This window comes from Mesocricetus auratus, unplaced genomic scaffold, assembly GCF_017639785.1.
Source record: "Mesocricetus auratus isolate SY011 unplaced genomic scaffold, BCM_Maur_2.0 Super-Scaffold_100020, whole genome shotgun sequence".
Classification (NCBI taxonomy): Eukaryota; Metazoa; Chordata; class Mammalia; order Rodentia; family Cricetidae; genus Mesocricetus; species Mesocricetus auratus.
The window spans coordinates 26,283,204-26,300,978 of record NW_024429201.1 but is presented as its reverse complement, the minus strand read 5'-3'; the positions used below and the strand labels follow the sequence as shown (position 1 = coordinate 26,300,978).

At 38.0% G+C, this 17,775-nt stretch overlaps 1 protein-coding gene across 3 annotated transcripts in view; it reads right to left on the bottom strand.

The window, feature by feature from the left end:
- The window catches only part of Zfyve16 (zinc finger FYVE-type containing 16), a 46,959-nt gene that overhangs the window by 22,665 nt on the left and 6,519 nt on the right, over positions 1 to 17,775 (bottom strand). For all 3 annotated transcript variants that reach the window (XM_005065512.4, XM_013126338.3, XM_013126333.3), the window contains 7 exons: positions 13,522 to 13,629; positions 10,607 to 12,816; positions 9,070 to 9,166; positions 6,302 to 6,463; positions 3,547 to 3,689; positions 1,785 to 2,163; positions 636 to 758 (listed from right to left, as the gene is read on the bottom strand). In XM_005065512.4, the coding sequence (XP_005065569.1) occupies positions 636 to 758; positions 1,785 to 2,163; positions 3,547 to 3,689; positions 6,302 to 6,463; positions 9,070 to 9,166; positions 10,607 to 12,816; positions 13,522 to 13,591 (3,184 nt within the window). In that variant the 5' untranslated portion in view covers positions 13,592 to 13,629. The remainder of the gene's footprint in view (positions 1 to 635; positions 759 to 1,784; positions 2,164 to 3,546; positions 3,690 to 6,301; positions 6,464 to 9,069; positions 9,167 to 10,606; positions 12,817 to 13,521; positions 13,630 to 17,775) is intronic.

Here is a 17,775-nt window from a genome sequence, read left to right as displayed (position 1 = left end):
GGATGATTTATTTCCTTAATTTATTTTAATTAGGTCACATCATTGACTTTAGAAATGCCTTAAATGTGGTGGCCCAGCAATGAGAAACAGAGGAAGGAAGACTGTCACAAGTCTGAGGCCTGCCTGATTGATACAGTGAGTCTAGGCCAGTCAGGGATATGTGCTAAGTCTCTGTGTCAAAAAGAAAGAAAAGAGGAAAAAATCTTTATTGTTACCAAATCATGATTCTATTTACTATAGTTCAATTTATCTAGAAGGATGACAACTAACAGTAAACATCAAAATGCTCTTCAGCTGGGCTGGGAAGGCGAAATGCTTAGATCCCATACCTGAAGCCCAAAGCCAAATAACCATGGGAGAGATGGGAAGAGAGGGAGAAGGAAAATGAACAAAACAAAAACCCCTCAACTAAGATGAGCATGCCTGTAATCCCTGCATTCCAGAGGTAGAGAGGCAGGAGAACCTCAAGTCTGAGCTAATCACCAATCTATATAAATTATCTATAGTTACATTTGACTTTAAAAAATTCAATCCTGTTTTATTTTTCACTATGGTCAATCAAAATGCAACAAGAAAATATAATTACTTTACATATCTTTATTGCAAAATAATCAGAAAAATGAATCTCTACTTACAAAATACTAACTTGACATTCACAAGCAGGTTAGCATTTAGAACAAATGTTGCAGGAGGAAATCTTTCACCTTCAAGAAGCGAAATGATCTGCTCATGAGATGGGTGTTCTTGTACTACAGGCACTAAAGGGCAGACATATATTAATATTAATAAGGATAAATATCCTCTCAAATATGCTTACAATTAAAAAATGTATAAATCCATAAAAGACTGATGAAATTTAAACAAGAACAAAATGTTTCTTGAAACGAATTACCAGCCTGTTCCATAGTTACATACTCATTTTTACCTTCCTACCGACTAACATAGAACAGATAACTCTGATATATATGAACACATATATTCAATTACCATTTACTTATATATTTGTGCATTTTTCAAGTAAAAAAAAAACACTTTTATCAAAAATGGATTCTAGGGACTGCAGAATGGCTTAGTGGATTACATTTCTTGGCTATGAAAATTTGATTCCCTAGAACCTATGGTGGAAGGAGACAGCCTCACCCCACTAGGTTATCCTTAAATCTCTACACACAAGCTGTGGCATACACAGACACTCAATACACATCATAATCTCAGTTCATCTCACTTTTTACAAGAAAAATGGAGACCCAGCATGATTAAATAACATGTTTAAAGTCATACATGAAATAAGTAGCAAACAATGACCTAAAATTCCTGGTTTTGTCACTGAATTTGATGCTATTTGAGAATCACGTTTTGTAAAAGTAATAAATAAAGTATAAAAGTTAGAGTTAAAAACCCCAAATAGAAATATTTCTCATGGGTTTCCCTACTGTATTAGACTTTAGTTCATCCTAAGTCAGAAACCCACATGCAATAAATGACTCAAAAGTTCAAATAGTTTCGTATTTATTTTGTATAAGTAAGACTTTCTATAAACTAATCACCCCTTTTATAATCATAACAAAAATTTTAAGTTTAATGCATTTCTTATACTACAGACAAAATTAGTATGTTCTTTTAAAAAGGTTATTTTCTCCTGGGGCAGATATGGTAGCTCACATCTGTCCTCTCAAAGGCCTGGTCTACACAGCAAGTTTCATGACAGCCACAGCTACATAGACCTTTCATTGAAAAACCAAAATGAAGCATTCCTTTTCAACTTTAAGTAGCCACTATCCTACCTGATCCTTCTTCTCCAGATGTGGTCAGGAGGGGAGGCAAACCAACCTCACCTTCAGGCAGAAGACTAATCTTGTTACAGACACGTGTGGCAATGCCACACAATGCCCTGTAGTCTGAGACATTAGCAACAGGGAAACCAGGATGAGCAGGCACAGCAGCAGCAGCAGATGGCTCCTCACTGTCCACAAAAACATCATCTTCTAGTGTGAAAGGGCCAGGCATGGGCAAGCCTTCAGGGCCTGTGCTCAGAGGCAGTTTTCCCACAGGTGTAACATGAGAAACAGGACTTGGAGTTATCTCAGGTCTTGTAATATCTCCTATTTCGTGGTTTGATTTTTCCACTAGAGTAGAATGGGTATGATCCACTGTATTTATAATCTGTGAAATAGGGGAAAAAATAAATCATTCTCCGTTCAAGAATGAAATGCTGACCTCTATAACCAAACATATTTTAATAACAATAAAAGAAACCAATACAGGTTCCTAAATTCTTCTAAGGTTGAATTTCTAAGAGATAGAGACCATTTGACTTCCGTGAATTCGGGGACATAGCACATTAAGGAGCACAGGGTTTAGTTAGTAGTTTGGTAACTACTCCTGTCTGCTCAAGACCTTTTACTTGCAGATGGTATATACTATGTGCCTTCTACTTACACCAGGTATAGCATGTAAACTGAAGCAAAAGTATCACCAACAAATACTTTTTTGAATGCATGGAAACCATTAAGTTAATATCAATCTAAAATAAACTATGATTCTCACAATGCAGTCCAGGGACTACTGAAGTCCACAACATCCTTCCAGAGAGACAATGCAGTCCTAGATTTTCTTCATAAAGCCCTAAAGAGTAAGTCACAACGCACTACACATGGAGGCTACCCTGAAACAATGCCACTTGCTGCTGAAGTGATCTGATTTTAAATATCCTTTTTCTTAAAAGATATCTCCTACTGTCTTATATAGTATACAGTTTATAAAATAGGTTCATTATTTTTAATTAATAAATACTTCAGTTTTCTCTATCTTAGTTTTAAAAACAAATTACAAATACATAAAACCTGCATAACATAACCTTTGGGGTTCTCTGTAATGCTTAAAGCTTATGAAAAGGTTCACTGTCAGAAACAGATATTAAGAAGAGTAAAACAGGAACTGGATAGATGGCTAGCAGTTAAGACTGCTTGCTGTTCTTGCAGAGGCCCAGAGTTTGATTGCCAGCACCCACAATGGGTGGCTCAAAACCAACTGTAGCTCCAGATTCAGGGAATAACTGCCCTCTGGTCTCTGTGGGTGCCTGCACATACATGAACACACCCCCACAGACACATACACATAAATTAAAACTGAAGTAAATATTTCAAAAGGTAAAGTTTAAAATCTATTAACATTAATCTAAGCATATCTCAGATTTAGGAAATCCAGGTTCCATAGTAAAGCAAGTCTGAGTACATAAACGTTATGTTTACATTGTAGCACAGGTAACAAGTGTGCAATAACACATATCTAAACAAAAGTATTAAAAACACTTTAGTACTAAAAAACACGAACAGCCTTTTTGAGCTGTTGGAAACTGAAGCTGACATATCTGCTCCATCAATAACTCCCACAATCTTTAACTCATTAATAATGCAGATTGCAAAGTGCTATAAGGGAAACACAATACAGCAAAATATGCACACACATATCTCTAGTGAAGGCATCACATGAGGAATTATCTACAAAATAAAATTTCATGTAACACAAGTTATATAGATTCCTTACTGTGGGCACATCAGGTAAGACAGGACTAAAGTCATCAGAACATTTTTTACTTCCAGATGATAGTTTCGTTGTATCAGCAACTTCACCATTTGGCAGTATGCCATCTGCAAACCACACTCTCTTCTGTTCTTTGGAGCCCAGCCCTAAAATGAGTTGGAAAGGTGAACTGCTTCAGTTTTGACAATACTGCAGTGAAACAATTCCAAATGGGTCAGTTAATGTTTTCAGAATCCTTTTGCTATTCATGGCAAGTCCTACATTCTCAGGGCTGGAGCATGAAAATGGCTTCCATAATTCATGTACCCTGAGCAAAGTCCATGCCTATCTAGTTCACACCAAGAAAGAGCAGTAGAACAGCTTTAGCCGTGGGAGTCACATGCTCTGGAAGGAAAGGAGAAATATTATACTTATGGACAGTGGGAAGACATAAGGCCTCTATTATTGAAGTGAAGTATGCATGCTGTAGCATGTTAAGTCAGCTTTCCATTGACAAAACAAAGCACCAAGAAAATGACTTAAAGGGAAGCCTTTTGACTCATAGTTTCAGAGGGGTTAGTCCAAGGTGACTTGGCTCCATTCCCATGGACTTGTGACAAAGCAGTACACCATGGTGGAGAAGATGTACAGAGCAGAGCTGCTCACCTCATGGTGGCCAGGAAGCAGAGAAAGATACAAAACAAGGAAAACAAGATGCAGACTTTCCAGGGAGGTCCCCAGTGCTCTATTTCCTCCAGCTAAGTAAGCCCCACCTTCAAGTTCCAACACCTCTCATAAGACCATCAAGGATGAAGTCGTCGATAGATTAACTCATTGATTAGCTCAGAACCCTAGAAACCCAACCACTTCTCTGAAGCCTGGCATCTGAACAATGTACTGGGGACCAAGCCCTCAACACATTGTCTTTGGGGAATGTCATATCCAAACCATAGCAAGCAGTGACTAAATACAACTTAAGGGCTGTAAGATGCAGAGATAAAAAGCAGAGATCAGCGCATAACAGCTAAGAAAAGAAAATCATACATATAATAGAAAAAAGTAAGTCTGAAAAACATGTGAAGAAAAGGAAAGTGGATCATTTATGCATTCACAAGATCTTTTTGTATTTAATTTAATATGTAAACAGTAACACTGTAGTTCTTACAATATGGTCATGAACCTTATTAATACTCATGACTGAAAAAAAAAATACTCATGACTGTTTCCTCTCGAATCTAGAGGAAGTGTCTATTTATAAGCAAGAATACTTGTTTTTTGTTGTTTTTACAAAGTATCTAGATAGAAAGTTAAGAGAATTAAAGTTGATGATTTTAAAACAATATAAAATACACAAGTAGTTTCACACTACTTTTCTTTTTTTTTTTTTTTTTTGGTTTTTCGAGACAGGGTTTCTCTGTATTGTTTTGGAGGCTGTCCTGGAACTTGCTCTGTAGACCAGGCTGGCCTCGAATTCACAGAGATCCACCTGCCTCTGCCTCCCATGTGCTGGGATTAAAGGCATGCGCCACCAATGCCCAGCTTCACTCTACTTTTCAAAATGGAGAAGACATGGATATATGTATTTGCAATATGAGTGGGTTCATTAAACAAGGTATCTTTCTTACATTTACAATACTCTGATAATAATTTAGGTTGTTCATTTAAGAACATACAAATCACTTTAGATACAAATTTATTATCTTTAGGGTTAAAATACCTAATTGCATAACTCCATCTCTATTCGTATGTGATTATAAATAGAGAATAGCTATTGAGTGATAATCTACCCCCCAAAAATGTCAGAAGAATCAAATTTATCTTTATCTGATATGTACAGTTATTTTCTAAAATATCAGTTTTTACTTCCAAAACAAATGTCTGCAAATATATGCTGGCCCTCTATGAGATTGAAAATGCCACAGCTAGAACAATAGCAAACAATGTAAAGGTTTAAAGTAGATTTTGTAACCAATGACTCATGGAAGGTCCCTTGAGTTCAGAACCTGAGACTAGCCTGAGTCTTAAAAACTAAAGACAATAAATAATAGCTTGTTATTGTGGTAAAATATACAATTAAAGGATTATTTACTTGTTATCACTAGAACCCAAACCCTTGTACTACACTGAGCTCTTGAGTGCTACGTTGCAAATGTGCAAAGTACAATCTTAGCAGTCTTTGCTTTCTGACTGACTGTGATCACATTATGCCAGTTGTAGGGAGTGGTGGGAGAGGGAGACCAAATGTGGAAAGGGAAAGGACTCTTCCTGCCCTCCTTCCTTGTTGCAGGATCCCTATGCAGGTAGTAGTAGTAGCAGCAGCAGATATGTTGCATGTCCCATAATTTTTCATCACTCATAACATTAACTCTAGACTCTCCCTCAGTTGCCTGAGCAATAGCCATAAGAGACTTCCTTGATGCCTCCAGTATTTGTCATATGGCATTTTCCCAGAGATCACAGCTTCAGACATATGGTGCTTTAGCCCCTAACCCCCATGTCTGAGAGCTGAGCACCACCAGAAAGCCCTCTCTAAGTGCTACTATTGCTTTCTCCTTTTCATCCTGCAGTCCTAGTGGTGGTGGCAGCTGCCTCCTGCAGCTGTTTGTTTATAAGACTCCTGAGCAGGTCTCCAGTCTCCAACATATATGTTTAACCAATTCCCTGTACACATCCCTCTTGACCTTAATTGGTTTCTCTCCTGTCTAGCCTCTGACAGCCAGAGTAGTTCTATTTGAATAACTAATCCCAAGTGTAAACCATAGTAATTTACTCTGGTTACCTTCAACATTTGGTTGTTTCAGTGCTGAGGTGGGCAAAGTTGTAGGTGAAGGTATGCTGGATGTGTGGGTCTCCTGAAGTGGCTGGGTGGTGACACAATCTTTAGAATGATTAGACTTAAGACAAGAACCACTGGGACTCATCATCCTTTCAAATGCCTGAGCTATAAAGGGGGAAAGAATAGTATTAAAAACTCATGTTTTTAAACTTCCAAGAAAGCTATAATAAATACTTGATTTTTCAAGTTGTAAGGAGAAAGAAATAAACGGCCAATCAAGAGAAAGTGGTACTTGACAAAGATGTCCGAGTGACTAATACAGGCTCCTTTTGACAAGTTATAGACGATTTATTTCAATATTTTAATTGGTGTATGCTTGGTATCTACTACAGAAAATCATCTTTATTGAGTATGAATCTTTTTTTTTTGTCCTTTTACTCCTAGAATCTACTAGCAACATGCTCTAGAGTGATTCTTTAAGACCTAAATAATTATTTACTTAATACTCAGTTTAAATCCTTTATGGTTTTCTAATTAGAGTAAAACTTAAGTTGTCTGACAGGTTAAGTGGGTTCTACATCCCTAGTCTCGTCTCTCAGTACAACCCAGGGACTCACCAGGAACCAGTGACCTGAGCCTCCTTGTTCTTCAGGTTCACAAGTAAAGCTTGGGCTGTCTATTCTCCCTCAGCCTAGAGTATTCTTCTACAGGTTCTCACACAGATCCAGTCTATTTCTTTCAAGTCTCTACTCACACATCATATTATTAAAGCGCATTATTATGGCCACTAATTTGTTTCTGCCTTTGTACATTTTAAGTTTAGGGTATTATTACCATCTGTTTACTATCCCCTTATCTCCACATTCAAAAATTCCCCATCAACAGAACATCTATTTTGTTCTCAGCTGGAACTCCAGAATACAGAATAGTGCTGGATATCACTGAATAATCTTTCAATAAAAAGAACAGTACTGGCAATGACACTTTCAGCACGTCTCTAAACCGAATGACCATGAGTGCTATCACAGCTACAGTCTTCCTTAATATCACTCCATGATGGCACTCTTGGAAACTGTTTCCACTAACCAGCAAAATCCACACAGTTTACATTCTAGATTCCACATCTACCAGACAGCATTCACATGCTGATGAAACTCACACAATCTCAGCAACTTTCTCACTGTCCACAATTTCTATTCAATCTTTTCTTCCATTCCTTCACTGACTTCATCATACAAACATTGAATCATCTTTTTTGTATCTGATGTTTAAATGATTACTTCCATCATTTTCTAGCCTATAGTTGACATTTTCTTGTAATATATAACCACTAAACGAAAATAATGTAAGATATTGAAATAGAATAAAAACAAGTATCTAAATAAATTCATTCTGTGTGTGTGTGTGTTAATGGGAGTTAAACTGTGGTCTTGTACATGCTAGGCAAGCTAGGCACGCACTCTACCATTGAGCTACATTTCTATTCCTCTACATTATAGCATTGATAGACCAAAACTGTATCTCAGTATTCTATTAAGTCTCTTTAATGAGCATATCTTTCTCTCTCTTGGACTGTATAGTCAGAATATCTCGTCCCGAAATCTGACCTGTTAACTCAAATTTTCATGGCTTTTTAAGTAGGAACTTTTATGTGGGAACTTGCCCTAAAAATTGAATTCTAGCAAACTGCTTAGGCTAATAGTCTTGGCAGCTGTCTTCTAGGCTACAGATACACTGCAAGAAGAAAAACAATTATAAGCACGTAGCTTCTTAAACAATGGTAATAACATAAAAAATATTTTTTAATTATATTCTATTATCTTCCAGAGCATAGGTCAACATCAGGGAGTAGAGCAGCTTACCTCAGGCTAACAGACTCACATCAGAGCTTTTTGGAGAATTGCTGAAAAAATTTATCTTCATTCAAAAGAGAAAAACAAATTATTATCAGGTATTTATTCTCCTGGCTAATAGGAGCTAGTTCATAGGCCTGGTCAAAAAAGGGTCAAGTAATTTTTGTTGTGAATTAAACTGTCAACAATTCTTTGAAAATGCAAGAACTATTCAAAAGAACAGACATGTATCTAGGGGTGAAAACACAGCATAACACACACACACACACACACACACACACACACACACACACACACCCCTCCACCACCACCAGACAACAACAAAAAACCTGTGGGAACTCAAAGAAGACCACTGCTGAAAATGGAAACTAGCTAGAGAGCCAAGAAACAATGGGAACACACACATATAACATTCTAAAACTGAGAATGGAAAAAGATGAGACCAAAATGTGCAAACAGCATGGTGGTCCTCTGAGTTTATAAAATCATATATAATACCTTATCTCTTACTCTCATTTCAGGCAACTATCTAAAGGATAAGAACTACTACTTGCCTTTAACATTAACATTAATATTGAGAACCAGTAGCTACTTGTATGGATGTTTCCATTGAGATGATGAGGACGACAGGGATAATGGAACAGTAGGGGATGAAATGCAGCACTTAGGAACTTAGTACCTGTTAAAAGGTAAGGAACTGCCACTCCAGAAGCTGAACGCTTCCCTTCCAGACTGGTAGTGTTAATTGTGAGAGTAGAACAAAAAGAGAAACCAAGCCTTGGGATGTCCCACCTAAGCCAGATAAGTCAACACTAGGTCCTTGCCTTAAGAAAATAAAGAAGTTTATCTTTGTCACAATCAAGTTACTTTTAATATATATTCATTTAGTGGAAGAAAACATGTCAGGTTAATACTCACCTTTATTAATAGTCTCATAGCAGACTACACATACTCTTGCTTCCTTTTCTAGGTACTGAAGCTTACATTTCCTGCTACAACAGACACCACAAAATACCTATAAAGAATAAGATACTACATTTGTTTTTGTCTCAAGTATATTTATTAGAAGCAGGGGAGAGGAGCTCAAAACCTAATAAGCTGAAACCTTTATTATATGATTCATTTTTCTAATCACCATAATCATAAACAGAAATTTAATGTTCTTTAACTTAAATGAGCATGATAATTAATCTTGACTGCCAATATCAAGTGGAAAGAGAGATGTCCAGGTGTTCTGGTTATGTCTGTGAGGGTGTTTCCAGACAAGACTGGCAAGCAGAATAACAAGTAAGGGACAAAGACATACCCTGGATTTGAGCAGCAATGCCCAACAGACTGGAAGCCTGGCAAGCATAGAGTGGAAGAGAAAGGCAGCAGTGAGGACCAGCTGCATTCCTCCTGCATCTACTGCTGCTGTCATCATTCATGGACAACCGTCGACTCTCCAGGGACCCCAGGCCTTCACACCACTTTTCTCAGAGGCTTCCGGTGTCTTCAACTAGGCAGCGACTGCACTATCTGCCTACACATCAGATAACCACTGCTGGACTAATGAGCCTATCATCAAATCTAATAAATCCCTTTATAATTACATATATACATACATATTTATCCAAAAAATATATGCCAACTGTTCTTATAGAGAACCCTAATACAAGGGATGTTTTGTAATTTATAATCATATTTCTGATAAGGAAATATTTTTTAATCAATTATGTTAACTGAAAGGCAATAAAAATTTTCTTTAATAAATATGTCTATGATTTAAAAAGCTTCCTGTAGCAGCTAAATATATAACTTAGTGATGCTGAGCTTGCCTACAATTTACACAGACCTGGTTTTCACAAGTACAACATTATTTTGCTAAGATGTAGTAGTTTGATCCCAAATCAACATATAACTGAAAAGTGCTAAGTAAAAAGCACATCAGTTTTTAAAGACAATTTCCTTAGAGTTTATAGACAATATATTTATCCTCAATAAGAACACAAACAAGCCAACTGGCATTTTAGTGATTTCCTCAGCAGTGATCAGGAACCTGGCTGCAAAGTGGTCTTAAGGTGAAGTATTTAAGGACAAAGGGGACCCACTGAGCTTGGAACATCTGGTTTATCAATATTAGAGAGCACAAACAAATAGAGCAGCAGTTCTCAACCTGTAGGCTACAACCCTTTGGGGTCACAAATCAGATATCCTGCATATCAGATATTTACATTGCAATTCATAACAGTAGCAAAATTACAATTATAAAGTAGCAGCAAACAACTTTATGTTTGGGGGTCACCACAGTATGAGAAAGGATTAAAGTATCACAGGATCACAGCATTAGGAAGGTTGAGAATCACTGACCTAACAGGATAACGAAGTAACTCAGAATTTGCCTGATGTAAGAGGACCTAGTTTTAATAGCAAGGCCATGAACAAATAATAAAAAGCCAACATTTTAATAACTTACTTTCCCACAAGCTCGGCAGTGGTGTCGCCGTTTTGTAAAAGTGAATTTGACTTGGCAGTTCATACAGTTTGGAGCTTCTGAATCAGGAACCCAAGCAGGTTGTTTCTGGCCCAAAACCAAGCCTTCTTTGCAAATGTTTTCAGGCGGAGAATCCTTGTTTGCAGTTACAAAACCAGATCCACCCTCAAAATTACTTTCTATGTCAATGTAATTGGAGTTGAAGCTAACCTGAGAATCAGGTGTGTGGTCAGCAGAGTGAGTGGACACAGCAACGGCATCTGCCATGCTTGCCTCACTCTCTGGCACATCTTGGATGTCTGGCTTGTTCATTTCCTTTGAAGAACTTGTTACTGGTGGAAGGCTAAGCAATTGCTTAGGTCTGGCCCCTCCAACAGCTTGGGTGTTAATACTAGGGACTAGCAATCTGTTCACTATGTCAGACTTACTGGTTGGAACTGTACTTTCTGCAAAAGGACCACCATTTTCCACTGTGTTTTCTTTATCAATTGTTTCACAAATCACAATACCACCGTTTTCAACAGCAGCTCCAGCTTCAGCATTGAAATATGTATCACTGGCATTTTCATCATTTAATCCTTTCATATCCATCTGATTCATCTGAGACTGTGAATCATTTACACTTTCTTCAAAAGACACTGTGTTAGAGTTCTGAAGACACTGTTCCTTTAGGAAAGCATCAAGTTCAGCATCACTGATTAATGTGCCACTTCTTATGCTTTCATCAATATTGAAGTAATCTAACTCCTGCCCATCCATATCACTGCTGGCAAAGGTAAGACCTTCGCATCCATCAGGAGACTCTGGGGCATTCGAAGCACACAGTGCCAGTTGAGACTCTGCAGCTGCAGAAGAGCTGGTATCCTCAGGGGACTCCAAAGACTCACCAGGGATTACCATCTGCTCAGGTTCAAGCTTCCCATCTTCCTCCTTTTCCTTTACTGGATGAAGAAATATGCTTTTACACTTTTCCTCTTTCAAAAGATCTGCCTCCCTAGAGAGTTCCCCATCTAAAACAGCATTCCTCTGTATATCTTTAAGGACAGCCATTACATCTTTCTGATCTTTAGACTCATCAGGAGGTAAAAAATCACCATGCACATTATTATCAATTAACGGTCCACACAAAAATTCAGACGATGAAAAACAGGAAAGTGAAGAGGGTACATCTTCCCTTGAAACATGTAAAGATGAAGAAGAAATCTGGACTATATCATTATTATCTTTAAGGTCTAAATTTCTTGAGTCTTTTTTTAGAGATTGTTTCATAAACACAGCAGTTCTGTTTTCCTGGAAGGAAGAGTCAAGTAACTTGAAGTTTTCATCTTTTGAATTTGTGTCACTTAGGCATATCCCTTGATTTTCTGGAAGATTGTAAGGCATAGCAGTTGTGTTATCTCCTTCTTCTACACACTCTGTATTTATGACTGATACATCCACTCTCTCTTCTGCCAAATAGCCATCGTCTTTTAAAACTTCACATGGTAGCCTCTTATTAGATGTTTCAGAACTTTGTTCAGTCAAAGCAGATAAAATGTCAAAATCAATTGTTTCTAACTCATTAGAGACCTTTTCATCCTTTAAATTTTCTGTTCCACTATATTTACAAGAATCAGAAAGTGCTGTGTCTACTTTTAAACCCAATTCTTTAATCCTACTAACATCTCTGTTTTTTAGGTCACAGTTGATGTCATTCTGTTCTTCTCCAACAGCATTACTACCATGGTCTAGAGAAGAAACAGTGAGAGTATCTGAAACTGAAGATAAATCCAATGCAATCAAAGCATCTCCACTAGACTTAGAGTCTTCTGGCAATAACTTTTTAATGTCTTCTTCACTATTGGTGGCATGTACTAAGTTACCCATGTCACTTATCAGGTCACAGACAGGTTTACTACATCTTCTCATACATGAAGGCTGGATTTCATCTGAAGTACTAGCATCTACAGAAGAAAGAAGATCTAGTCCTGTTACGTTTTTTTCATTCTGTCTAGAAGTTAGCCCCTCATGTGTCTTCTTGTTGAGGAAAGTCTCATTTGCTTCATAGCCTGTTTCTGATGAGGCACAACTACCAATGCATCTTTGGTCCTTTGGCAACAGTAAAGCTAGCTGCGGAGAAGCCAGCTCTGAAGAAACTGAACAGTGGTTAGAAGCATATACATTCTGTGCATCTTGGAGATAATCTTGTTTATCTAGTGAAAAAATAGAGATACAAGGCTATTCAGAAGACCCAAATCAAATAAAGATTACAAAGATATGCTTTCTAGGACTTTCAATCAACTTCTTATTTGCTCTGAACTGTTGCAGTTTTTACTTAATACGGTTGTCATAAGATTAAAGAAATCCCATCTATAACTCAGCTACATTATAAACCAAACCAGAAGAGGCTGAAGAGCTATCTTTTCTTAAACTATTTTTGTTCTGTCATTGTCCTGACTGTTTTTTTGTAAACTTGGCACAAGCTAGAGTCATCTGGGAAGAGGAGCCCCAATTAAGAAAATGCCTCCACCATATGGCCTCTAGGCCAGCCTGTGGAGCATTACCTTGATTAATGATTGATGTGAGAGGGCCCCTGCCCACTGTGGGTGGGATGACTCCTGACCAGGTGGTTCTGGGTTGTATAAAGGAGCAAGGTGTGAGCCATGAGGAACAAGCCATTAAGCAGTACTTCTCCACGGTTCTTTTTCAGCTCCTGCCTGACTTCCTTTCATGGTGGAATATATACCCTAAGGTGAAACAAGCCCTTTCGGCCTCAAGGCTTTTCTGGCCATGGTATTTATTACAGCAATAGAAACCTAGCTAACATAACATAACAATGTGACCAAGACTGAAATCAAATTTTGTTTGTTAAAGGAACATTTTAAGATTCTAGTAGCAAAGTAGAAAAAACAACAAACCTGGGTTCTGCTCAAAATCATCAAGAAGTTTGTCCAAGTCACTGACAGCTGCTTTAAAGTAACTGTCCATCCTACCTGTAGGCTTACTCAGAATTTAATTCTTGTAACCTAGAAAATAAAAGTTACAATATTATAATAATTTTCTACCATGCAAATATTATGCTATCTATTCTGTACCAATACAACTATCAAAGTAGAAACAAAAATAAAATTAAAGCTGGGCATTGTGGCATATGCTTTTAATCCCAGCATTCAGTAGGAACTCTTCGGGTTCCAGACCAGCCTGTCTACAAAGTGATTTCCAGAACAGCCAGGACTGTTACACAGAGAAACCCTGTCTTGAAAAGCCAAATGAATAAATAAACAAACAAATAAAAAGTAAAAATAAGCAGTACTTCTTTTCCATAACATAGGTTGAAAATGCTCTCTCCATGAAAGTGACAAGAAAGCCAACTTTTACATACAACATCTGCACAGACGAGCTACTGTATGGGAGAGAGGGCATTTGAGTGTGATGCATGCACATAAGTGTGCAAGAGGAGAAACCAGAGGAGGACAATGCATATCTTCTCTGTCACTATCAACTCACTGACTTAAGAAAGGTCTCCCGCAGCCTACAACCCACAACCTCAGAGAAGCCAGAACCCTCTTCCAGAAACAGATGGAAGCAGATGCAGAAATCTACAACTAACCAATGGCCAAGCTCCTGGAGTACAATCTAAGTGAGGGAGGAGTGATAATATGAACAAAGGAGTCAAGACCATGATGGGGAAACCCACAGAATCAGCTGACCTAAACTAGTGAGAAATCACTGACTCCAGTCTGACAAATGAGGAACCCGCATAAGACCAAACTAGACTCCCTTAATATAGGTGACAATGGTGTGACTGGGACATTATATGAGGCCACTGGCAGTGGGTCCAAGATCTAACTCTAATGCACAAACTGACTTAGTAGAGCCCATTCTATATGGAGAGATACCTTGCTCAGCCTAGACACACAGTGTGGGTGGTGGAGAGGTGCCTTGGTCCTGCCTCAATGAGATGATGGGCAGACTTAGTAGACTTCCTAGAGGAAGCCTTACCCTCTCTGGGGAGCAGATGGGAGGGGGGAAGAGGAGGGAGCAGGAGGAGGAACTAGGATTGGAATGTAAAAAAAGAAAGAAAAAAGGTCTCCCAGAGAACATTTCATCTATGTGGGTCGGCCAGCAAGCTCTGAGGATCTACCTGTCCCACACCATTGGGTTACAGGTACACACAGCATGCCTGGCTTTACCATGGCTTCTATAACTTCAAACTCATGTCCTAATTCTGCATGGCATGCAATCTTTCTCTCTAGTCCAATATTATGAATTTTTTAAAACACTCACCTAAATAACTCATGAGTCAGAGACTAACAGTGAAAGGCTACAAATACTTAAATATTAAAAGTTAAGTAATATAAAATATACTATATACAAACAGAAAACTAAAGTTAGCTTTATGAAAAGATCTGTTGAGTAGCAGAGGCAGAAACCAAATGTGCTTGAGACACAGCAAGTCTCTACCAGTGACCAACATCAGAAGGGAAGAACCCAAGTTAAGGGGCTCTTTCTGCTTAAATGGGATAAACGAACATCAAAACTATGAAGAACACACAGAAATGAAAACAAACCAAATCCAATTTAAAAACCAAGCAATCATAATAACATTAAACTCAAAACAAAGAACCCCACCTGGTGGAGGGCTGCTAGGGTACTATTACTCTAAAAATTAATGAATTAAAGAAAATTAGCAGAGAACCCTTCACTCATTTACAGAATACACTTCTAGATATCACTATAGGTTACTGAGGGAACATTCTTTAGGTAAGAATTCCAGTAAATATGTGAAGAAGGATTTAAACTTAAAAAAAAAAACTTTTCATGGCTCTTAATGCAATTAATGCTAAGCAACTGTTACCAATGGATGTTAAACCTTTAGAGAAAAAGTCTGATAGGGACTTTATGATGTAGGGTTGTGTCAATACACTACAATCCAGCCATCAGTTTGCCATCAACTTTGTGGAAGAACACATCACACAGAACATGAGCCTGAGTCTGAAAACTATGTTTTCAGGAAATTCAGTTGTATAAGACAGCTGAATAGCATTTTAAAAAGCAACCATACAAATTAATCCAAAAAGTAGAAGACTATATTCTTCAAGCTGTCTGTGGTAAATGATCAGTTTGTTGGGGGGGGGTGAAAAAAAAGGCCTTCCCAAGTGCTGCCAACTATCATTTTTGTAAAGCACAATAAAGCTATGCAAAATTTGTAAGAATACATATAAACAAAAGGACATGATAATTAAGAACATTCAAATTTTGCCTGGCATAGAGAATGAGCAGGAATGATGTAAGGTTTTTTTTAAGAACTTGTTATTATTGAACTAAGGCTACAGGTGATTCAGAAATGAAGAGCACAGTGAGAGATAACACCTAAAAAAAAAGCACAGAGAAATGAGGAAGAGATACATATAAAATAGAAATTTAGAAATCCAACAATAGCTGGGTGTTGGTGGCATACGCCTTTAATCCCAGACCTCGGGAGGCAGAGGCAGGCAGATCTCTGTGAGATCTGGTCTACAGAGCGAGTTCCAGAACAGCCTCCAAATCAATACAGAGAAACCCTGTCTCGAAAAACAAAAAACAAAAAACAACAACGACAACAACAAAAAAGAAATTCAACAATACAACGAGAACAGAGTTCCCTAAGGGGAAAAGAGTATGGGAAATTTTCTTTTGAAGTCAATGCCAGGAATTTTTCCAGAATTCACAAAAAAATTGAACAGATAAAAATAATACAGCATATATGTCTAATAATTAGGTTTTCACAAACTCAAAGGATTCTTGTAAGTTCCAGAAAGCCAAATTGGACCCATCCAAACAGGTCAGATTCACTCCAGATATTATTCAACCTCTCCCTGGTCCTGGGACTCCCTTCCCTCATCTTGGGACCCCTTGGAAGCCCCTCCCTCATCTTACAATCTTCCCCTCAAATACTAGGACCTAAGAAATAAAATTTTAAACCTAACTTTGTCCTCTACTCTGCTAACATCTTGCCAGATCTACAGAGGCACCAGAGAGTCGCATACAGCCTGGACTGCAGAGAGTCCCATACAGCCTGGACTACAATAGAACAACCAGTGTGGCAATACCCCAACTTTCTCAGGTTCCCCCAAAGATGATCGATGCCCCCAGGTCAGCAGGAAGCAGTCTTAAGAACTCAACGTCCTTATTCCTGAACCTGCCACATCTAACACCCCCATCTCTTTTTAAATCATAAATAAAGGTGGGAATGAAAGGTTCAGGCATTATGCTGGCCTGCCCTGTTACCTGGCAAGATGCACTCAGGCAGCACTCTGGCCAGCCCAGAGTTCTGTGAGAACCACGCAGGTGCAAAGGACCCCTTTAAAGGACTGACCCCTGCCCGCTTACGCTCTCTTTTATGGGATCATTGAGACACAAAAAACAAAACAAAAATACAGCATATCACAATAAAAAAGAAATTCACACTTTCAAGCACATTACAGGGAAACAACTGAACTCCAAAAAGCAGCCAGAGAGAAAAGGTCATTTCAAAGTTACAATTATGCTCAGAGCAAGCTTACACCAAGGTACATTTCAGAAGTAGTTTTAATAACAATCTATGGCATCTCAATTCAATAAAGCCTGTTGGCTCTTGTTTCCATTTTCAAATAAATCATTACATTATACACATAAAAATGTTACAAAACACAGATATAAAGCCAATGAAAGGAATTTAGAGGAAGAAACAATGCAGGAAATAAGAAAACACCAAGACATATGCTAAGAGAAAGAAACTCTTACACAACTACAAAACAGGAACACAGAGCCATAAGGAAGGAACATAGGGACAACAGCTGATCTTAAAATCATAGAGGCTGGAGGGACTCAGAAAAACGGTTCTTTCATCAGACACAGTAGTAACAGGATTCAATGTATTCATTAAAAAGAAACAAAACTTGAAAATCAGCAGTTTAAACTTTCAATTTGGGCAACTATACTGAAAAACCAATTATCCTAAATTAGAAATAGAAAAATTAAAACTATAGAGTGTTAGGAGCAGGGTTGTGGTGGTGGTGGTGGTGGCGCACGCCTTTAATCCCACCACTTGGGAAGCAGAGGCAGGCGGATCTCTGTGAGTTAGGCCACCTTACTGGCACTCATATATTTGTATGTGTTTTGCTCCTTTTTAAAAATTGTTTTTATTTGTT